Source organism: Mustela nivalis (assembly GCF_964662115.1).
Source record: "Mustela nivalis genome assembly, chromosome: 8".
Lineage (NCBI taxonomy): Eukaryota > Metazoa > Chordata > Mammalia > Carnivora > Mustelidae > Mustela > Mustela nivalis.
Window position 1 is genome coordinate 25,798,065 of NC_139027.1, and position 20,179 is coordinate 25,818,243.

Genomic DNA, 20,179 nt, shown 5'->3' on the forward strand with positions numbered 1-20,179 from the left:
GCCCTTAGTGCGCTCTCAGTGAAAAGCAGTCAATCCCTTCCGTCTCCTTGTCTCTGTATGCACTCCATGATCACCTGGCTTGTGACTGAGGTTTCTGTCTCTGGCGCATGGTCCTGTTTGGAGTCTCCAAACCCAGCAGATTCCTGCAGCAGGCTCCTGTGCTGCTCCTCCTGAAGGAGGAAGGAGGAAGGAGCTCGGATCTGCCACTTGTGGGTTCCCTGCTCCAAGAGCAGTAGCCTGACTGTGCCTCAGATCATGATTTAAGGTAACCCTGAGCTGAGAGCAGACTACTCGGCTCCAGTGTCTGTAGTCGGCTTTCTTGCTCCAATACCTGGGAGTTCTGCCATACCCAGACACTCCTGGGCTTTCTGTGACCCCGTGGGACGTGAGAGCTTCACCCCCTACTTTGCCTCTGGAGCAGAGTCCCTCTGTAGAACAGATTTCTAAAAGTTATGATTTTGTGCTCTGCTGCTCTCTCACTTGCTGTTAGCTGGTCCCTCCCCACACCGTCTATCTTCCCGCCACTTTGGATTTACTTCTCCACAGTCCTACCTTCCAGAAAGTGGTTGATTTTCTGTTCCTAGAATTGCTGCTCTTCTCTTCTATCTCCTGTTGAGTTTGTAGGTGTTCGGAATGGTTTTATAACTATCTAGCTGAACTCCTGGGACCTGATGATATTTCAGTCACCCACTCCTCCACCATCTTGCTTCCTCTCCTCTATATTGATTTTTTAAAAATATTTTTGTAGGGGTGACTGGGTGGCTTAGTCAATTGGTTAAGCGGCTGCCTTTGACTCAGGTCAGGATCTCAGGGTCCTGGTATCAGCCCCACATCCTGCTCCTTGCTCAGTGGGGTGTCTGCTTCTCCCTCTGCCCCTTCCCCCTGCATGCATGTGAGCTCTCTCTCTTTCAAATAAAAAAAAACTTTAAAATGTTAAAGAAAATGTTTAAAAAAATCTTTAAAATGTTTTTATAAGTTTGCTATAACATGAATTAAAGAGATTTAGAGCATGAATCACTGACTAGAAGCCACCAGTTTTTCTACAAAAAAGAAAGTTTTAATTCTTATTTAGAATTCAGAGTTAAACTTAGACTTTATTTTTAGAAACTGTCTAAATTTTATATTTAGCAGTGTTAAGGAAAACCAGAACTGGACAGTGGTTAGGGTAGTATAAGCAGATTTTAATCAGGGGCTGTTGCATTAGGGGGAAAGAGACCTCGTTATAGAACTGGGCTCAATTCTGAATACAGCAAGAAAAGTTAGGAGTTTATAGCCAAGGGGTAGGGGCTTAGTGGATGTAAATTATGAAGAGGAAACATCATGGGTAAGGGGATTCTAGCAAAACCGACTTGGACAGGATTCTTGCTGAAGGCAGGCCAGGGTGACCAGATTTCACCTGGGGATTGAAGGGGTAAGAAATTGATCAGATGTTCAGGGTGATGAGATACTGAAGGTGAGGGATTCTTGCCAAACTGACTTTAGTTAGATTGTTGCTAAAATTGGGGGATGTGAAGGTAGACATGGAAGTCTAAAGATCTGGCTTAGTTAAGCACTGTACTCAGAGGAGCCTAACTAAAGTTTGGTGGAGTAGAGAATCTTTGTCAGAAGAAATAATATCATTAAAATAAGAATTGGTGGGGGCGCCTGGGTGGCTCAGTTGTTTAAGTACCTGCCTTAGGCTCAGGTCATGATCTCAGGGTCCTGGGATTGAGTCAGGCATCTGGCTCCCTGCTCAGTGGGAGTCTGCTTCTCCCTCTTCTGCCCCTCCCCCTTGCTTGTGCAGGCACCCAATCTCTCTTTCAAATACATTAAATCTTCAAAAGAAAAAAAAAAAGAATAGGTGTATATATAAAACATAAGCTATTCAGAAAGATAATGGGCAGAAAGTACCCCTTCCCCCCACTAGTCCTCACAAACCTACTGTTTGGAGGTAAATTTTAACAACTTAGTATATACCCCTCCAAAATTTTATGTATATACACACATAAACACATACATGTGGGTTTTTTATTGAACTTGTATTTATCATGGCAATAATTGTTTATTGCCTCTCATTTAATCTACTTATCCATTTTAATCTCCATTCTTGTAATCTTCTTCCATTTTTCCTTATCTTTGTAAAATATTTTTTGGTACGTGTGTTCTTTATTTACAAAAATCAAATTGAGTCATTTTTTTCTCTTTTTAAAAAAGATTCATATGTGATACTTTGTGTACATTAACAGTTCATTACTTTGAACTGTTTGAGAATTTCTTAAACACAGTAATGGTTGGGTACGTATAAACCTAATTTAGCTAAGTTGCCAGGTTTTTTTTTTTTTTTTAATTTATTTATTTATTTGGCAGAGAGAGATCACAAGTAGACAGAGAGGCAGGCAGAGAGAGAGAGAGAGAGGAGGAAGCAGGCTCCCTGCTGAGCAGAGAGCCCGATGCGGGACTCTATCCCAGGACCCTGAGATCATGACCTGAGCCGAAGGCAGCGGCTTAACCCACTGAGCCATCCAGGCGCCCGCCAGGATTTTTTTTGAAAATGACTGCCCTTGTCTACATTTACACTAGCAGTGCGTTTTCACATATCATCTAGAATTCTACTTCTTGGTAGTCTCCTAAATATAAAATTATATCTCCTATTTTTATTAACTTGAGTTTTTCTGCTTATTACTGAGATCAAAAATCTCTTTCTAAGCTTGCTAGCCTTTTGGGTTTCCTCTTTTCTAAATTGCTTATTCATATTCTTTATGAGAGCATGGAATATCTATTTATTAAGATCATCTTCTATCTATACTTATAAGTAGAATCAGTTTTTCTTTTCTGTAATTTATTTTTGCTAGTTTTTTAGGTTAGCGTTATAGTATTAGCAGGAAACAGAATGATAGTTTTATTTGTTAAAGCTAAATAAATATAATACTTGTAGTAAGGTGAAGTTATTGGGATTTATATTAGGAATATTACTTTACAAAATAGCAGACATTGTTTGCTAATGTTTAATATTAAATGTTTAATGTTAAAAAGGCATTTTCTGGACCTTACTCTTTAAATTAATAAAAATAATATAGACTGTACACACAGAAGTATCTACATCTATCTATCTATCTATATCTACATATATATCTTTAGATACACACATACTTGTAGCTACTTTAATTGATTTGGGATGTTATGGGTTTGTGTGTTTGAAAATCAAGTTTACTAAATATGTTTTTAGTCTGGAGGCTCAAGTCCTGTCTTGCCTACTGCCTACAAGGAGTGCCCACCTTAATAGTAAATGAGCAACAATTAAGCTTACATTTCAGTCGTACCCTCCTTCACTATAAACTCTCTGAATTGAACCCTCTGGCATCTGTGTTTTGTCTTCAGATCTCTGTTAGTATATACATTTATGTTTTAAATATGATTGGTTTGTACATAATTAACTATTTTGTGTGTTTTTTGTGTGGCAGTGAAATGAGTTAAGAAACCACTTATTTAGAAAATATAACGTAGGAAGAGCTCAGTAAACGATAGCTTTCATTAATGTTGTGTATTTTCATATGTATAGTTGTATTTCCTGCACTTTCAGTAATTATGTAACCAATACAGATGTCATTTTTGCTTATCTTTCTGTCTCTGCATACAGGAAAGTTCACAAGAAAATTCAGGAAACTGTTCACCTTGGTTAACCCTAGGTAGTGGAATTGGGTAAAGGAATGGATCTGCTGGTATTTCTTTTATATATTTACATAAAATTTGAATTTTTTTCCATTTAATGAGGAAGAAGAATTTTTTTTAAAACAATCAAAATATAGCTTATTGAACTACTCTCTTAATGAGTATTTGGATGGTTCTGGAAAACTAGTCAATATTATGATCTTAAAAGAAATATTCATTAAAGCAATGAATGTTTATGAGTGTTTAAAAATCAGTAACAACACCCAATGCTAGCCGAGCTGTGTTAAACTTTACTCTCATACATTGTTGTTGGTATTATCAGTTGATCAGTATCTATCAGGAAACAGACATTGACTTAATAATTCAGTTTGTTGCAGTCTTTCCCAGAGAAATAAATAATTCCCTTAAAAGTCTGTATGCATGAAGGGCAGCCTACTGAATGGGAGAAGATATTTGCAAATGACATATCCAATAAAAGATTAGTGTCCAAAATATATAAAGAACTGATACAACTCAACACTCAAAAAAAAATCCAGTTTATTATTTTTTTTAAAGATTTTGATTGTTATTTTGACAGAGAGACACAGTGAGAGAGGGAACACAAGCAGGGGAGTGGGAGAGGGACAAGCAGGCCTTCCACCAAACAGGGACCCCTGACATGTGGCTTGATCTCAGGACCCTGACATCATGACCTGAGCTGAAGGCAGGCCTGTAACTACTGAGCTACCCAGGTGCCCCACAAATAATCCAATTTAAAAAATGGGCAGAAGACTTGAATTGATATTTCTCCAAAGAAGATGTACAGGTTGCCAACAGACACATGAAAAGGTGCTCAACATCACTCATTGTCAGGTAAATGTAAATGAAAACTACAAAACTACAATGAGATATCACCTCACACCTGTCAGAATGGCTAAAATAAAAAACACAAGAAGCAACCAATGTTGGCAAGGATGTGGAGAAAAAGGAACCCTCATGCCTTGGCTAGTGGAAATGCAAATGGGTGCAGCCACTGTGGGAAACAGTGTGGAGGTCTCAGAAAGTTAAAGATAGAACTACCCTATGATCCAGTAATCACACTATTAGGTATTTACCCTCAAAATACAAAAACAGTAATTCAGAGTGATACATGGACACTTGTGTTTATTGCCGCATTATTTACTATAGTCAAATTACGGAAGCAACCTAAGTGTGCATCAATAGATGAATGGATAAAGAAGATGTGAGATATATATATGAGACACACATAAACATACATATATACATACAGTGGACTATTATTCAACCATAAAAAATGAAATCTGCAACAACATAGATGGGTCTAGAGTACAATGCTAAGTGAAGTCAGTCAGAGAAAGACAAATACCATATGATTTCACTCATTTGTGGAATTTAAGAAACAAACCAAATGAGCAAAGGAAAAAAAAAAAAAGACAAACCAAGAAACCAACTCTTAATTATAGAGAACAGACTGATGGTTACCAGAAGGGAGGTGTGTGAAGGTGGGTGAAATAGGTGATGGGGATTAAAGAGTACAGTTATCATGAGAAGCATCGAATAATGTGTAGAACTGTTGAATCACTATATTGTACACCTGAAACTAACATAGCGCTGTATGTTAACTATGCTGGAATTAAAATGAAAAGCTTAAAAAGCCTATATGCATGAAGAACATCATTAGCAATTTATTATGTAATAATGAAAAATTACTGTCTGAATGCCCAGCTATAGTGAAATGAGTATCAGGAATGCTTTTGGCAGCAAGTAAACCCTGTTAACACGTACATAACAAAGGTCATATTTTTTCCATAAGTCTGGTGGTGGGTAGTCCTTTTCTCTGACATAAGCTGGTATAGTTATTCAGTGATAACATAAAGTAACTAGGCCTTTTCTATTATTCTCCTCTGCCATTCTTCATCCCCGAGTCTGCTGGCTTATTGTCTTCCTGTTGCGTTATGGTTACAGGACTGCTATAATTACAGATATCAGGACCAGAGTGGAAAGCAGCAAATAGGTTTGTTTGAATGTTTTTGGGGGTGTGTCTCTTATCCGTGAATGATAAACTTTCCCATAAGTACTTTCTCTGCATCCACAGCTGATAGCCATATGTATTTCATTGGTCACATAGCCATGTGTGGCCACAACAGAAACTAAGAAAGTGTGAATTTTACTTTCCAGATTCTATTGTGGGACATTGCAGAGTAGAAAGAGGTTGGGAATTTGTGTTTTGAGTAGCCAGTCCACAAGATCTGTTACAATGGTTAAGTAAGTTACGGCAAATTTGCTTGAATTGATTTTTTACTCAATTATTATTATTGTTGTTTCTTCTGTAATAAACTCCATGAAAATGATGGTATCAAAAACAGTAATAACACAGAAAATTAGATTAGTTAAATACTTAAACTGCGTTTAGCAGAATGCCTGGTACTCCAAAGTGCTTATTTTCTTGCTTCCTGACTGAACATTAGTTTAAGTGCCGTAAAGTAGTAAAACAGTATTTAAACATAGAGGTATTTTTCTTTAATAGAAAATAATAAGTACTCTTCAGAGTACCTCCTAGAAGGGAGGGATTACTTTAAGCTAAATAGGCTAAGAGTTGGCATTAGTAGAATTTGAAATTTCAGAGGGCGTTTGAAGAAGGTAGTGGGGATGAAGAGCAGAGCGTAAGCCAAGGCATGGGCCTGGGAGAGTTCAGGCCATATCTGAAAACTAAAAGATGGTCTGCTTTGATTGGAGCAAGGGATATGTGAGAAGGGAATGTGGGAGACATAGCTAGACAGGTGAGTTGGGAACAGATTGTAGATAGCCTTAAATTCCATTGGGAAGAATTTGGGCTTTAGTTTATAACACCTTAAATTTATAGGTTCTAATTCAACATATTGAATGAATGTTTTAAATATGAAAAGTGTTGCCCCTTGAAGACTGCTTCTTTAGAGATTGTATACCTATCAAAAGGTAATTTGGTTTAAAACATGTTTAGAACTCCTTTGCAGTTTTCTTAACCATTAAGAAAATGATACACTATAGAAAACTCGTCATTTGCAAGGGATACTTTGAGACCTTTGTGCATCCTCAAATTTGCAAGGGAAACTTTGAGACCTTTGTGCATCTTCAAATTTTAAAATTAAGAGGGCTTTGTGTGGGATCCTTGCTTCCTCTGAATTATATTTCTTTGAGATTCAGGTTTCTTATATATAATATTCCTATGAAGTTAATATTCTTCTTGGTATTAATGAAAGTTTTATTTCTTTTGATGAATAGATTTTGCTTAGGTTGAGCACTTGCTGAGTCAGTAATGTTTCTTTCCTTCCTTTTTTTTTTTTTTTTTTTTTTTTTATATAGAACATTTGGTGGTCTTGTTCACATTCATAGTTACAAGCTGTTACCAAATTTGACACTTCCTTCTTTCCTGATTAAGAACGGTTACTTTCTTAGTCCTTATATTTTTCTTCACTTGTGCTAGCTGTTAGGCTTTCTTTGGGGTTGGGGGTGGCGAGACATTTTTGATGAAGAAACTCAGTTAAAAAAAAATAGTTATTGCTTTTGAACTTTGAGATGTGAATGCTTATTTAGGCTCGGCTCACTCATTTACTCTGGATCTGACCTCTGGCTTCTTATTGTCTTAATGGAATTTCTTCTGAGTGTCTCTCAAACAGTGATAACTGTGAATATTGAATCAGTGAATGTCAGGTTTATTATACTGCACATCCACAGCTTCTCCTCTTGATTGGTATCTTATTCTCTCACTCCACTCTATGTATGTGTATGAATATATATATATATATATATATATATATATATATATATTTTCTTTTTTCCAGCTTTATTGAGATATGTGTGACATAACATTGTGCAAGTTTATAGTGTACAATATTGATCTAATACATTTGTATATGTGTATATGTATGTTTTTTTGTAACTGAAATTTCTTTTTCTTTTTGCAAACATTAGAAAATTTGTAAAGATTTGAGAAATAGGAGGGCATGCTCTGGGAATTGATTGGTTGGGGGCAAGAGGGAAGCTTTGTGAGGTTTCAAGAAACCTGATGTATGGTTATTTATATCCTGCAATCAGTTGATAATATGCAGATAATTAATTTAGTGTTTTAAGTGTGAATTTGGGCAATGGAGAGTTTCTTGTGTAGGACAGTCTATATTTTTAATCATACATTTAGGGATGGAGGGATTGAGATGATAGAATATACCACTATCTCCTATAGCATTTCAGATATAATGTGTCATCTAAAAAAGAATTACTCATCTTTTTTGGAAAGTAATGCTAGATGAATAAATAAAATTAATGGTACAGAATTTATGAGGACAATTTCAGGAAACTGATTTGTTGAAAGATAAAGCAAGCTGTAAAGTTAATACTAGATTAAAATACAGTTTCTGAGATGAACAACAGTTATGTACTTGACCCCAGAGTTGAATAGGTATCTCTCACTGTATTTTGTGTTTACTTATTTTTAAAGATTTTATTTATTTATTTATTTATTTGTTTGTTTGTTTATTTATTTATTTATATTTGAGAGAGAGAGGCAGTGAGAGAGAGCATGAGTGAGGAGAAGGTCAGAGGGAGAAGCAGACTCCCTGTGGAGCTGGGAGCCCAGTACGGGACTCGATCCTGGGACTCCGGGGTCATGACCTGAGCCAAAAGCAGTCGTCCAACCAACTGAGCAGCCCAGGTGTCCCTTATTTTTAAAGATTTTTAAAAAATATTTTTAGAGAGAGAGAAAGGGCGGAGGAAGAGAGGGAGAGAGAGAGAGAATCTCAGATTCCCCACTGAGCTCTCAATCTCACCACCCTGAGATCATGTCCTGAGCCAGAATCAAGAGTTGGACACTTAACTGACTGAGACACCCAGATGCCCTTATTTTGTGTTTATTTTTATATTTAGTGTTTTTGTCTATAACTGTGTTTCTGGTTCTAGTTGCATACAACATACACTACTGATCTACGTATATTTTGTTCAGCATACAGGTTTCATTCACTGGACGGTGAGCTCTGTTTTATTTTGTTGCTGTCATAGCCCCAGTGTTAACTCGCTGGTGCAAAGCAGTGCTCAGTTAAATGAATAAATGTGAATATTCAATAAATTTATGATTCAAATCCTCATTTTTTGGAGACCGCATTGTCTGGTCTTAGCTTTTTTTCTATACCTACGTGTTCTGGTCTTGCACTCTCCTTACATTGGCGGTGCATTGTGACTAGGAACTTAGTTTTGTCTTTCCTATATTCTTTATAGTAATTTGGACTGTGGTGGGTAGTAGGTATTCCCTAACAGTGTGATTAAACTAAATGAAAAATGGTCGGTTTTGTTTTTTTTTAATCACGAGACTGCTAAAAATATAGTCATAAACAAGAAATTTGGAAGAGAATCAAAAAAGCTAATGTGTCCTTGTTTGTCAGCTTGAGGGCCTATATAAGACCACTTCTGTGGAGTATAGAGCTAGGGTTCTGGGAGAGCTCAGTTCCTTGTTCTTTAACGGCCTATTTGCTTTATTTTTGGCCTTCTAACTATGTCACAGATGGTGTAGGTCAGTGGTTCTCCAAGTGTTGTCCCAGAATAGCAGTATTAACATCACCTGGGTACTTGCTAGAAATGCAAATTCTTAGGCCCCACTTCAGACTGAGGGTGGAGCCTGGCTCAGGAAGTCTGTGTTTTAGTGGGTCCTCTTGGTAATTCCCCTGGTAAAGTTTAATGTCACACCGTCTTTAGGAGAGCGGGCTATCTAGAGGCAACAGTTGCATGCCAGAGAAAGCCAACTGGCAGGCTGAATTTAAGAGAATAATGTAATCCAAGGCTTTTCAGAAGGAATAGATATGTATGGTTTTTGAAGATGTTAAGATATAAAGCAAATTATTGAAACTTCATTGTATGCTATTTCTTAGCCTAAGTAAACTGTATTACTCACTTTTACTTTTCAAGTATTTCTCTGTTTGTGAGTTTGTGCTCAAATTCAAAGTGAGAAGCTTGAATTGGTCAAGTTTTCTTGTACTTTACATTGTTGTAAAAGTGAGTGCTCTTTCCCTCCCATAGCAGATGACCAAGAAACAACTGAAAAGTGTCCAACCCAAATTAATTTTTTGTGTATTTTTCTTTTTGAATAATTTTTGGTGATTTCAGTTTTAAAATTTCTTTTTTATCAGTTTCAAATTTGAGCTCTTTTTAAATTTTAGAGTACAAGGTTTCAAAATTAAGGTACAGTTAAAATAATTTGTTTTTTAGATATTCCTGCATTATGCACATAAGCCTGCTTAGATAAAACAGATTTATATTCCTTATCTATATCCTTTTGACAAATTGGAATTGAAAAATAATACAAAAATTAATTTTTGTTCACTATGTAGACTCAAATCGTAATATCTCCAGTTGTTGTTTTTATCTTTTTTCATTTTAAGATTTTATTTATTTATTTGACAGAGAGAAGACAGCGAAAGCAGGAACACAACACAAACGGGAGTGGAAGAGGGAAAGCAGGCTTTCTGTTGAGCAGGGAGCCCGATGTGGGGCTAGATCGTAGGCCCCTGGGCTCATGACCTGAGCCAGATGCTTAACGACTGAGCCTCCCAGGTCCCCCAGTCTTTTTTATTTCTTTTTTTTTTTTCTTTTTTAAAGATTTTGTTTATTTGCCAGAGAGAGAGAGCGCGTACACACAAGCAGGTAGAGAGGCAGAGACAGGCAGAGGCAGTGACAGAAGCAGGCTCCCTGCCGAGCAAGGAGCCCGATGCAGGACTCTATCCTAGGACTCTGGGATCATGACCTGAGTCAAAGGCAGCGGCTTAACCAACTAAGCCACCCAGGTGTCCCTAATCTTTGTATTTCTAATGGTTAGGAAATGAGGGCCTGATTCTAGGTATATAATGTAAAAATCTTATAAGGCATCATGAAAGTTCTAGCATTCATTTTCCCTGAAGATAACTCCAAAGTTTTCTTTTCGGATATATGAGCCATTACTGTTAGGTTTCCTTGTACAGATAAATGGATGCATGATGACTTAAAATTTTAAAAGATGAATTATTTTATTTGTAACACTTGAAAACTATTTTCATACCTTATCTACTTGATCAAATTGAGTTTATTTCTTTTTCTAATTTTTTTCTCAATATTTCAATTGCATGTCTTAATCTTTTGTTCTTGGAACTCTGGAAAGTTCAGAAGAATTCACTCTGAGAATGTTGAGGTGACAGTAGTACAGGCAGAAGCAAGAGTTTTAAAAAGTAGGCAAATTGTAGCTCAATAGTTCATAGAGAAGTATAGCTATAAAATAAATAGGTAACTGAGTTCATCACTATTCCATATTACTTAACAGTATTGGAGGCTAGGCAAAGATTTGTTCCCTAACTAGAGAACTCTCTTATTTCAGAAGGAATTCTGTTGTAGTGATGTGCAGGGAGAACTTTAAGGGACCCTTTGGACCATGCATTTTTCTGTCCTGTCCTTGTTGCTGAATACTCCCACTACATTACCTTTGTGTCTTGAGTTTTCCAAGTGGTGTTTCATTCATGGTTTTGCACTGTCATCTTAGTTCATTTGTGAGAATGCTGTGCTCTTTAGGGGTATAAACTACTCAATCTCTTGGTGATTGTTTTTTCTCCTTTGTAAAAATAATGTAATTGGATTAAAACATCCAAGACAGGGGTGCCTGGGTGGCTCATGACCTCTGCCTTCGGCTCAGGTCATGGTCTCAGGGTCCTGGGATCGAGCCCTGCCCCCGCCTCTGCTCTCTGCCTGCCTGCCTGCCTACTTGTGATCTCTATCAAATAAATAAATAAATAAAATCTTTAAAAAAATAAAAAAAACATCCAAGACAAAGTCTACAAACTGGTGACTTGTGGAGCCAGATCTGGTGAATGAATTTGTTCTGCTGTAATTGGCTTTACATTTCTCAATGAAGAGACTTCTATGCATAGCAACATGTCTGTGGTACAGCATTCAGAAGGTGTAAGGACAGACATGGATATTTGAAGGTAGTTTTAACTCCTGTTTCTCTTTCTCCCATCCACCTAGTTACTTTCTTTGGAGATGTTCAGAACGACCGCATGTTTGTGAATCATTCCAGAGTTATTACTTATACATAGAAGCATAATAGTATATTTACCTTTTTGTTTTAAACCAAATGGTTGCAAACTATATACTTTGTTCTCTGTCTTGCCTTTTTGTTTTTCCATTTAATCTATCTTGGGAATCATTCTATATCAATATACCTAGAACTGTCTCCTTTGTAACAAAGCATAACATTCCTTTGTGTAGATACAGCCCACTATCTTTTGATTTTTCCTTTCTTTCCTTCCCCCACCTCCATTCCCCCTCCTGTCTTTCTTTCAGTCTTTTTTCCCCTTATGTCTCTCCTCCCCTTTCTGCCTTTTCAATTAAATAAGCCAATTCAAACAATAGTATCCTTCCATATTAGTATTCAGGGGTTTTGAATAATTTATTTATTTATTTAGTAAAAGATTTTATTTATTTATTTGACAGAGATCACAAGTAGGCAGAGAGAGAGGAGGAAGCAGGCTCCCCGCTGAGCAGAGAGCCTGATGCGGGACTCGATCCCAGGACCCTGAGATCATGACCTGAGCCGAAGGCAGTGGCTTAACCCACTGAGCCACCCAGGCGCCCTGAATAATTTATTTTGCTTATTTTTTCCATGTGTACTTTAGAATTATGTGCTGTATTCTTTGCTTAGATTTTATTTTTTTCTTGGAAGTTTTATTCTAATCATCTTATTTTTGTTATTATAAATGGGATTGTTTTCTATCATTATATCTATTATTTATAACTCCTGGGTTTTAATTTATTATTTTTATATATAGCCTTTACTCAAATTCCTCTATATTTTGTAAGACTTTATAGTCAGTTTCTTTGGATTTTCCTAGTATCTACTCATATCATTTGCAAATGATGATAATTTTATTTTCTTTTTTCAGTTTTTAAATTTTTTTCTTTCTTGACAGATGACATTAACTACTACCTCCAGGATATGGTTAAATATTTGTGGTAAAAAAATGGCAATCCTTTTTTGTTCCCAATTTTCCGTATTTCTTGGGTTTTTCTATTATACATGATGCTGACTTTGAATTGAATTTTTTGTATCTTATCATATTAAGGTAGTTGGCCTAGTGTTTATTTCAAAATTAAAAAAAAAAAAAAAGATCTTATGTTGACAGAACAGTTGCAAGGGTAATACACAGAATTTTTTCCTTCCTCAACCATTTGAGGGTAAGTTGCCAGCCAGCCTAATAGGCTGTGCCTCCCACCCAATACTTTAGAGTTTATTTCCTCTATACAAGTACTATCTTATGTAACCATATATAACCATCAAGGGACGCCTGGGTGGCTCAGTTGTTAAGCAGCTGCCTTCAGCTCAGGTCATGATCCCAGCATCCTGGGATCGAGTCCCACATCGGGCTCTTTGCTGGGCTGGGAGCCTGCTTCTCCCTCTGCCTCTGCCTGCCATTCTGTCCGCCTGTGCTCTCTCTCTCTCCCTCTCTCTCTCTGATAAATAAAAAAAAAATCTAAAAAAAAAAATCAGGAAATTTATACTGATACATTACTACCATCTAATCTTCAGACTCCATTCATGTTTCATCACTTGTCCTAATAATATCATTTTATAGCCAAATTCAGTTCATAATCTTGTATTACATTTGGTTTTCATGTCTTTTTAGGCTCCTTCAATCTAAAACAGTCTTTCCTTGACTTTTATGACCTGACACTTTTGTACATTACAAGAAAGTTAATGTAAAATGTCCCTCAACTTGAATTTGCCTGATATTTCCTTATGATTGATTTCAGATTATGCATCTTTGGCAGAAAGAAGTATCACAGAGGTGTTCTGTGATCACCAAGAAAAAAATCACTAATATAATTATTCTTTTTTATTTATCTTTCTAGGCAACTCCATCTTCTCTGTAATCTTTCTCTAAAACAGTTCTAGATCTTTTTTTTTTTTTTTTTTTTTTTTTGGTAATTTGACAGAGATCACAAGTAGGCAGAGAGAGAGAGATGAGGAAGCAGGCTCCCTGAAGAGCAGAGAGCTGGATGCCGGGCTTGATCCCAGGACCCTGGGATCATGACCTAAGCCAAAGGCAGAGGCTTTAACCCACTGAGCCACCAAGGCACCCCTAAGTCTTTTGTTTTTATTAAATATTTAGCTAATCCAATATGTGAATTGGTAGAAGGATGGGGAAGCAAGTGTACTGGGAAAACAAGGAGTTTTTAATCACAGTAAAGACTTTCCAGTATTATGGACTGAAGTTTCAGAATCATCCAGGAACCATGATGGTGGCAAAAATACAAAACTAGCCAAAGGATATAGAGAGGAAGAAATTGGTCATTGATTTTGTCATTAGTTCGATTTTTATAATTATATGGCTAGGTTATTGTTTTTATTAAAGCCATATTGAAGAGTATATAGAATTCTATGCCAAAGCATTGTTTGGTCAAAGAAGTTGGGCTATCATATCCTTTTGACAAGGCTTTCATTTTTGTCAGCTTTTATTATTCCTTTTCTTTTCTTTCTTTTTTTTTTTTTAGCAGGTGGTGTGAGGCAGATGGGGATGAGGGATAGAGGGAGAGAGAAAGAGAAAATTTCTCTCTCTCTCTTTTAAAAGATTTTATTTATTTGGGAGAGAGAGATAGAGAGTGAGAGAGAGAGCATGAGCAGAGAGGAGAGGGAGAAGCAGGCTCTCTGCTGAGCAGGAAGTCAGATGGGGGCCTCAGTCCCAGGACCCTGGGATCATGACTTGAGCCAAAGGCAGATGCTTAACTGACTGAGCTACCCAGGCCCCCCAGGGAGAGAGAATCTTAAGCAGGCTTCATGCCCAGTGCTGAGCGTGACTCGGGGCTCTATCTTACAATCCTGAGATCATGACCTTAGCTGAAATCAAGAGTTGAAGCTTAACTGACTGAGCCACCCCTCATTTTTATCAGCTTTAAATGCAATGTATTATTATTATGCTTACATAAAATAATGAATCTCCTTGCAGAATACATAATTTCAAAGGTTTTATGATCATTAAGTTTGGGTAGTATAGATATTTGATGTCTTCTCTTCTATGATTGTTTTTGGAGTATTTTTAATTCTGTAAGAAAAAAATAACTCTCTTTAATTGCAATTTTAAGAGCTTATTGAAATAAAAACAAAACCAGCACTACTTGTATCTTGAAAATTGTAAGATCCGGGGCGCCTGGGTGGCTCAGTGGGTTAAAGCCTCTGCCTTTGACTCGGGTCATGATCCCAGGGTCCTGGGATTGAGCCTCGCATCGGGCTCTCTGCTTAGCAGGGAGCCTGCTCTTCCTCCTCTCTCTCTGCCTGCTTCTCTGTGATCTCCATCTGTCAAATAAATAAATAAAATCTTTAAAGAAAAAAGAAAATTATAAAATCCTTGGTAAATTGGATTTTGTGTTCAATATGGTACTAAAAACATAGAAAGGAGTGTTACTCAAACAGAGTAGAAGTAAGTTTAGTGGTTCACTCACTAAACTTTAGTTGGACAGTCCAGTTTCTTAAGGATGTGTTAAGGTCATCATTAAATATAAGTCCTTGCTCAATTAAATAGAAAGCACTGTGGAAATATAAATAATTGTTATCTGCATTAATGTAATAGAAATGGAGGGGGAAAGCCTATGAGAATAGTGAAATTGATGGCGATCCTTGAGGGCCCTTCAGTCCTTTCTGCCCTATTCTTAGTGGTATTCTAGTAGTGTAACTCTACAGGAGTTACTTTACCAAGTGAGTGTTTGTAACATAGTTTCAGTTCCTTAAGTGGAAGATACTATTTCAATTCTAAATGTCCTTTGAGATATTCAAGAAAGCCATTCTTGCTAGCTGTTTTACTGAAGATGAAAATTTTATGGTTTGTTTACATGTTAAAATGTAGGGTTTTTTCTTTAATTATTCCTTGAAGGGGCCAGGAACCTATAGAGGGCTGTGGTTTCTGATTTTCCTTTTTTGAACTTTTACTTTTTTCCTGCATATTAAAAAATCTCCTAACAGGGGGTAGAGTGAAAGGTGTGGATTGAGAAAAGGCAGCTGTTTATTGTTTGTGGAGGAGGTCCAGAATAAAGTCTTTCAAAACAATTTTAAATCCATCATAAGATTTACATATGTGGTGAAGTTCTGAGAACTGTTACTTTGCAGTGGTATTACAAGAACTCAGGATTTTACCATCCCCTTTCCCCATCCTCACTTTTATAAAAGAGAAGTCCCCTCAATGCCACAAACAATTGAGCAAACTGTACTGTACCCTTTGCATAATGTATGCATTTATATTGGTTGTTTTAGATTATAGAATCTTAGAGGATACAGTCTACCTGTTGTAATATCCCTGATCTGAAGTAAAATGCATATTTAAAAAAAAAATTTTTTTTTCCCTCCTTGCAATCAGTGCCGTTCTATATATTTAAATACCTTGTGACACATATGTAAAAGGAAGTGTATTTGTATCTAAGTGTCCAGTCTCCCAAAGTTTCTGTCTTCAACTGGGTTAAACAGTTTTTTAATTTGGTCTAATCTTAGCTTTGTCTTTCTTTTCCCTACTTAGGCCCAGATTGCTTTCCTTCAGGGGGAAAGAAAGGGTCAAGAAATTTTGAAGAAAGATCTTGTGAGGAGGATCAAAATGCTGGAGTACGCTCTTAAACAGGAAAGGTAATTCAGTGAAATCAAGATGATGTTCTGTGTAAAGATTGGAGTAATTTTTCTGTCATTCCTAAAACAAATCCAAATTTTAATACTTAATACTTTTGAATTCAGGAAATAGTATCTGTATTACACATTTTAAAATGGTTATAATATGTTAATTTAATGTTCTTGTGATTGTTTAGTAATCATGACCAATAAACTGATTTATATGATTTATTTTAAGAATTTCACATTTTCCCTCTGTCCTGTCCTTTTTAAAGAAACTTATATGCTTTCTGAGCTGTCATTATCCATTTCTTTATGTAATTGAAATTGTTTTTGAGTTGTAAAGGAAATTTCTGTGATGCTTACTCCCTCATCAACTAATATTATTTAATTTGATATGATTTCTTTGGGAAAAAATGTAGACTGTCTGGAGAACCTTTTTATCTTTTTCTAGACTTTTCTGGTATTTTGTTCCTTTGCTATCAGCTATTCCTATCTCTCCGAAGTGAACCTTATCTTTCCATGTTGCTAGTGTCTAAGATACTCTAGTAACAAAGCTTGGATCACAAGTAAAGGACAGCAGGTCATAGATGAGAATTTTGGAAATTTTTATATGAATTACAGTGGTCTTTGGAATTTTTGTTTTTAGATAATTTTTCGTTTCTGATAATTGAGTACTTGATAGGCAATATTGAAATTCTCTATTTTGCTTGTTTTGATCACATGCTTTTCTCCTTTCTTTGAAGTTAATGGATGGGCTGTTTGCAAAACTGCCATAAAATAGCATTTAACAGAAAATATCTGTGAATACTAAGAAGCAGATTAAACTTTATGGAACTTGTTTTCACCTTTACTTGGGATCTTTGAATGGCACAAAATAAAAAATAGATGATTCTTTTTATTCCTGAAGAGATTTATTTTATTTTATTTATTTTTTTAAAGATTCTATTTATTTATTTGACAGAGAGAAATTACAAGTACACTGAGAGGCAGGCAGAGAGAGAGAGAGAAGGAAGCAGGCTCCCTGCTGAGCAGAGAGCCTGATGCGGGACTCGATCCCAGGACCCTGAGATCATGACCTGAGCCGAAGGCAGTGGCTTAACCCACTGAGCCACCCAGGCGCCTCTCCTGGAGAGATTTATTGAAAGCTGTATTGGAGAGATGGTGGAGAGAGGGAAACTACTTTTTTAAAATATATGCAGTTTGGGAGTATTTTAGGTTTTAAGCAATCTAATTATAGACCTCATCAAAAAGAAAGTAATAACATTAATAATGGCAACTATTTATTAACTACTGTGTACCAGGCCCTGAGTTTTAAAAACGAGGTAACTTGAATAGAATTACAAAGTTGTAGGAGAGCTGTGATTCAGATCCTCAGGTCTGTCTGATTCTGAAATCTATACTCTTTACCGGTACATTATTCTATCTTTGTAATACAGAAGAATTAAAATATACCTATACTAAAGTAACTAGGGATGTGTGTGTGTGTGTGTGTGTGTGTGTATGAGTGTGTCCCTTATCATTAAACATTTCATTAATGTATCCATCCAACTTAAGTGCTGTGCTAGAGTTGAGTGTAAACATAGGCCACCGTCCTTATCCTTAAGGGCTCAGAGTAGCAAGAAACACACTTACAAACCACAAAAGTGCAGTTCACTATGGTAGGTGCTATGGGAGATATCTGTACAGAGTACAGTGGGGTCACAAGGGAGTGGTTATTTGGTTCTGGAAGGTGGAGGCAGAAGCAAGGATATAATTGGAGAGGAGCTGAGACTTCAACAGCATCATAAAAATAAGGCATTTGCCAGATAGGCAAAGTTCAGGAGGTAGAGAGGATATATTTGACAGGGAACAGAGCAGTTTGGTGTGTTACAGAAATTTGCAGTCACTGTGTGGAGGGTAGGATGTAGTTGTGATTTGATAAGTGATAATGGTAGACGTGGGCAAGAGCCAGGTCATGGAGAACTTAACTAAGGAGTTCAGACTTTTCTCTTCCATATAATAGGGAACATTGAAAGTTTTTCAAAACATTTTAATCTAAAATTTCTCAAGCTAACAGTAGTTGCAGGAGCTACGTGCCTTTTACCCGGATTCACCCGTTGACAACATTTTGCTGTATTAACTGGTATGTTCACTCTGTAGGCACATTGCTTTTTTCCTGAATCCTTTGCTACTTAGATACAGACATTATACCTCTTTGCCCCTGTTTACCTCAGTATATTTCTTCTAAGAGCAAGGAGATTCCCTTATACAATTATAACTCTTTATCAAATTAAGGAAATTTAGTGTTGATGTAGCACTGTTATCTAATACAGCCCATATTCATATGTTCCAGTTATGATCTTAATAGAATTTTTTCCCATGAAATGTCCCAGCAATGATTTTTATAGTACTTTTATAGTACTATATTTTACAGTACTTTTTTCCTGGTGCAGGATCCAGTCTAGGGATACATATTGTATTTAGTTGTCATACAGTTGAAAGGAGCATGAAATAGTATAAAATAGATTTTGGAAAGATCACCACTCATTATGGGGGATGGAATGGAAAAATCTGTTAATAGAAGCAGGATGAGAAATTATAATATGGTAGCTGCTGGAATAGAGGAGGCTATGAAACATTTTTCAATTTTTTTAAATTTTAATTTAATTAATTTATTTACTTTTAAAGATTTTATTTGTCAGAGAGAGAGAGAGAGAGAGCGCGAGCACAGGCAGACAGAGTAGCCCACAGAGGCAGAGGGAGAAGCAGTCTCCCTGCCAAACAAGGAGCACAATGTGGGACTCGATCCCACGACGCTGGGATCATGATCTGAGCCAAAGACAGCCACTTAACCAACTGAGCCACCCAGGAGTCCCGCTATGAAACATTTTAAATAGAATTCATAAAAATTAGAGAGGATTGAGTATAGAGGTATAGAAGTTTCTGGCTTGAGTGAAAGTTTTATAAGTTATATAAATTAAAGATTAAGAAGTAAGTGTTGAAAAACAGATATGGGAGTGGGACTGAGGACTAGAGGTATATACTTGGGAACCATAATTATTGTGGATAAAGTTATAGGAGTAGTTGAAGCAAGCAGAAGAAGTATTATGGGAGAAGAGAGAATCATCTGGAGCCACAGGAGATGGAAATGTTTGAGGTAGAGGGAGGAAGAGCCAGCAAAGGAATGGTTGGAGAAGGAAGAGAGAGCAGTATAGTGGAAGCAAGCTGAAGAAGGTGGGAGTTTGACAATTGCAGATGCCAAACAGACTCAAAGTAAGTAAACTGAAAAACTTAAAGTAGTCATCTATATTTGCCAGGTAGGAGCTTGCTGGACTTGCCAGAATAGTTTCAGTGAGGTAGCAGTAACATAAACCAGATCGCAGGGGATTGAGGGCTGAGAAGGACAGATAAAGTAGAGACAGATACAGTCACTTATTTTTTTCAAGTAGTTTGATTTTGAAGAGCAGAAGAGATAACTGGCTGGGTCTAGGGAATTTTTTTTTTTTTAAACTAATGGAATTCTTGAGAATAGTCACTGATTTTGTATCTTTTGAAATTTACTGAATGATTTGAGATTATTCCTGATGTTATGGCACTATTTAAGTATAATAAGAAATAAAAAAGCATTTCTTTGTGGATTAGAGCTCTTAAACATTTCAGTTCTTTAACTCTGAAGTTATTTTTCTAATGCTTTAATGCCAGGAATTTTAAAAAATTTTGGAGTTCAAGAACATTTCCATTCTTTTGATTCTGAAATTATTTTTTCTAATACTTTAAGCCAAGAATTTTTAAGGTTTCTTTTAATGAACATAATTTGAAACATAAATGTAGAGAGACTGATATCTTTTATATACACCTCCAAGCCTCAACAGTTAATGTTCCTGTCAGTCTTGCTTCATCTTCATCTATTTTAGAACA

The 20,179-nt window shown here is 36.4% G+C and overlaps 1 protein-coding gene across 3 annotated transcripts in view; it reads left to right on the forward strand.

The window, feature by feature from the left end:
- Window positions 1-20,179, forward strand: part of STRN (striatin) — a 141,650-nt gene that overhangs the window by 21,783 nt on the left and 99,688 nt on the right. For all 3 annotated transcript variants that reach the window (XR_014315632.1, XM_082745618.1, XM_082745619.1), the window contains exon 2: window positions 16,197-16,300. Coding sequence is in view for 2 of the 3 variants with exons in the window: in XM_082745618.1 (XP_082601744.1) it covers window positions 16,197-16,300 (104 nt within the window). In the remaining variant the exon portion in view is untranslated. The remainder of the gene's footprint in view (window positions 1-16,196; window positions 16,301-20,179) is intronic.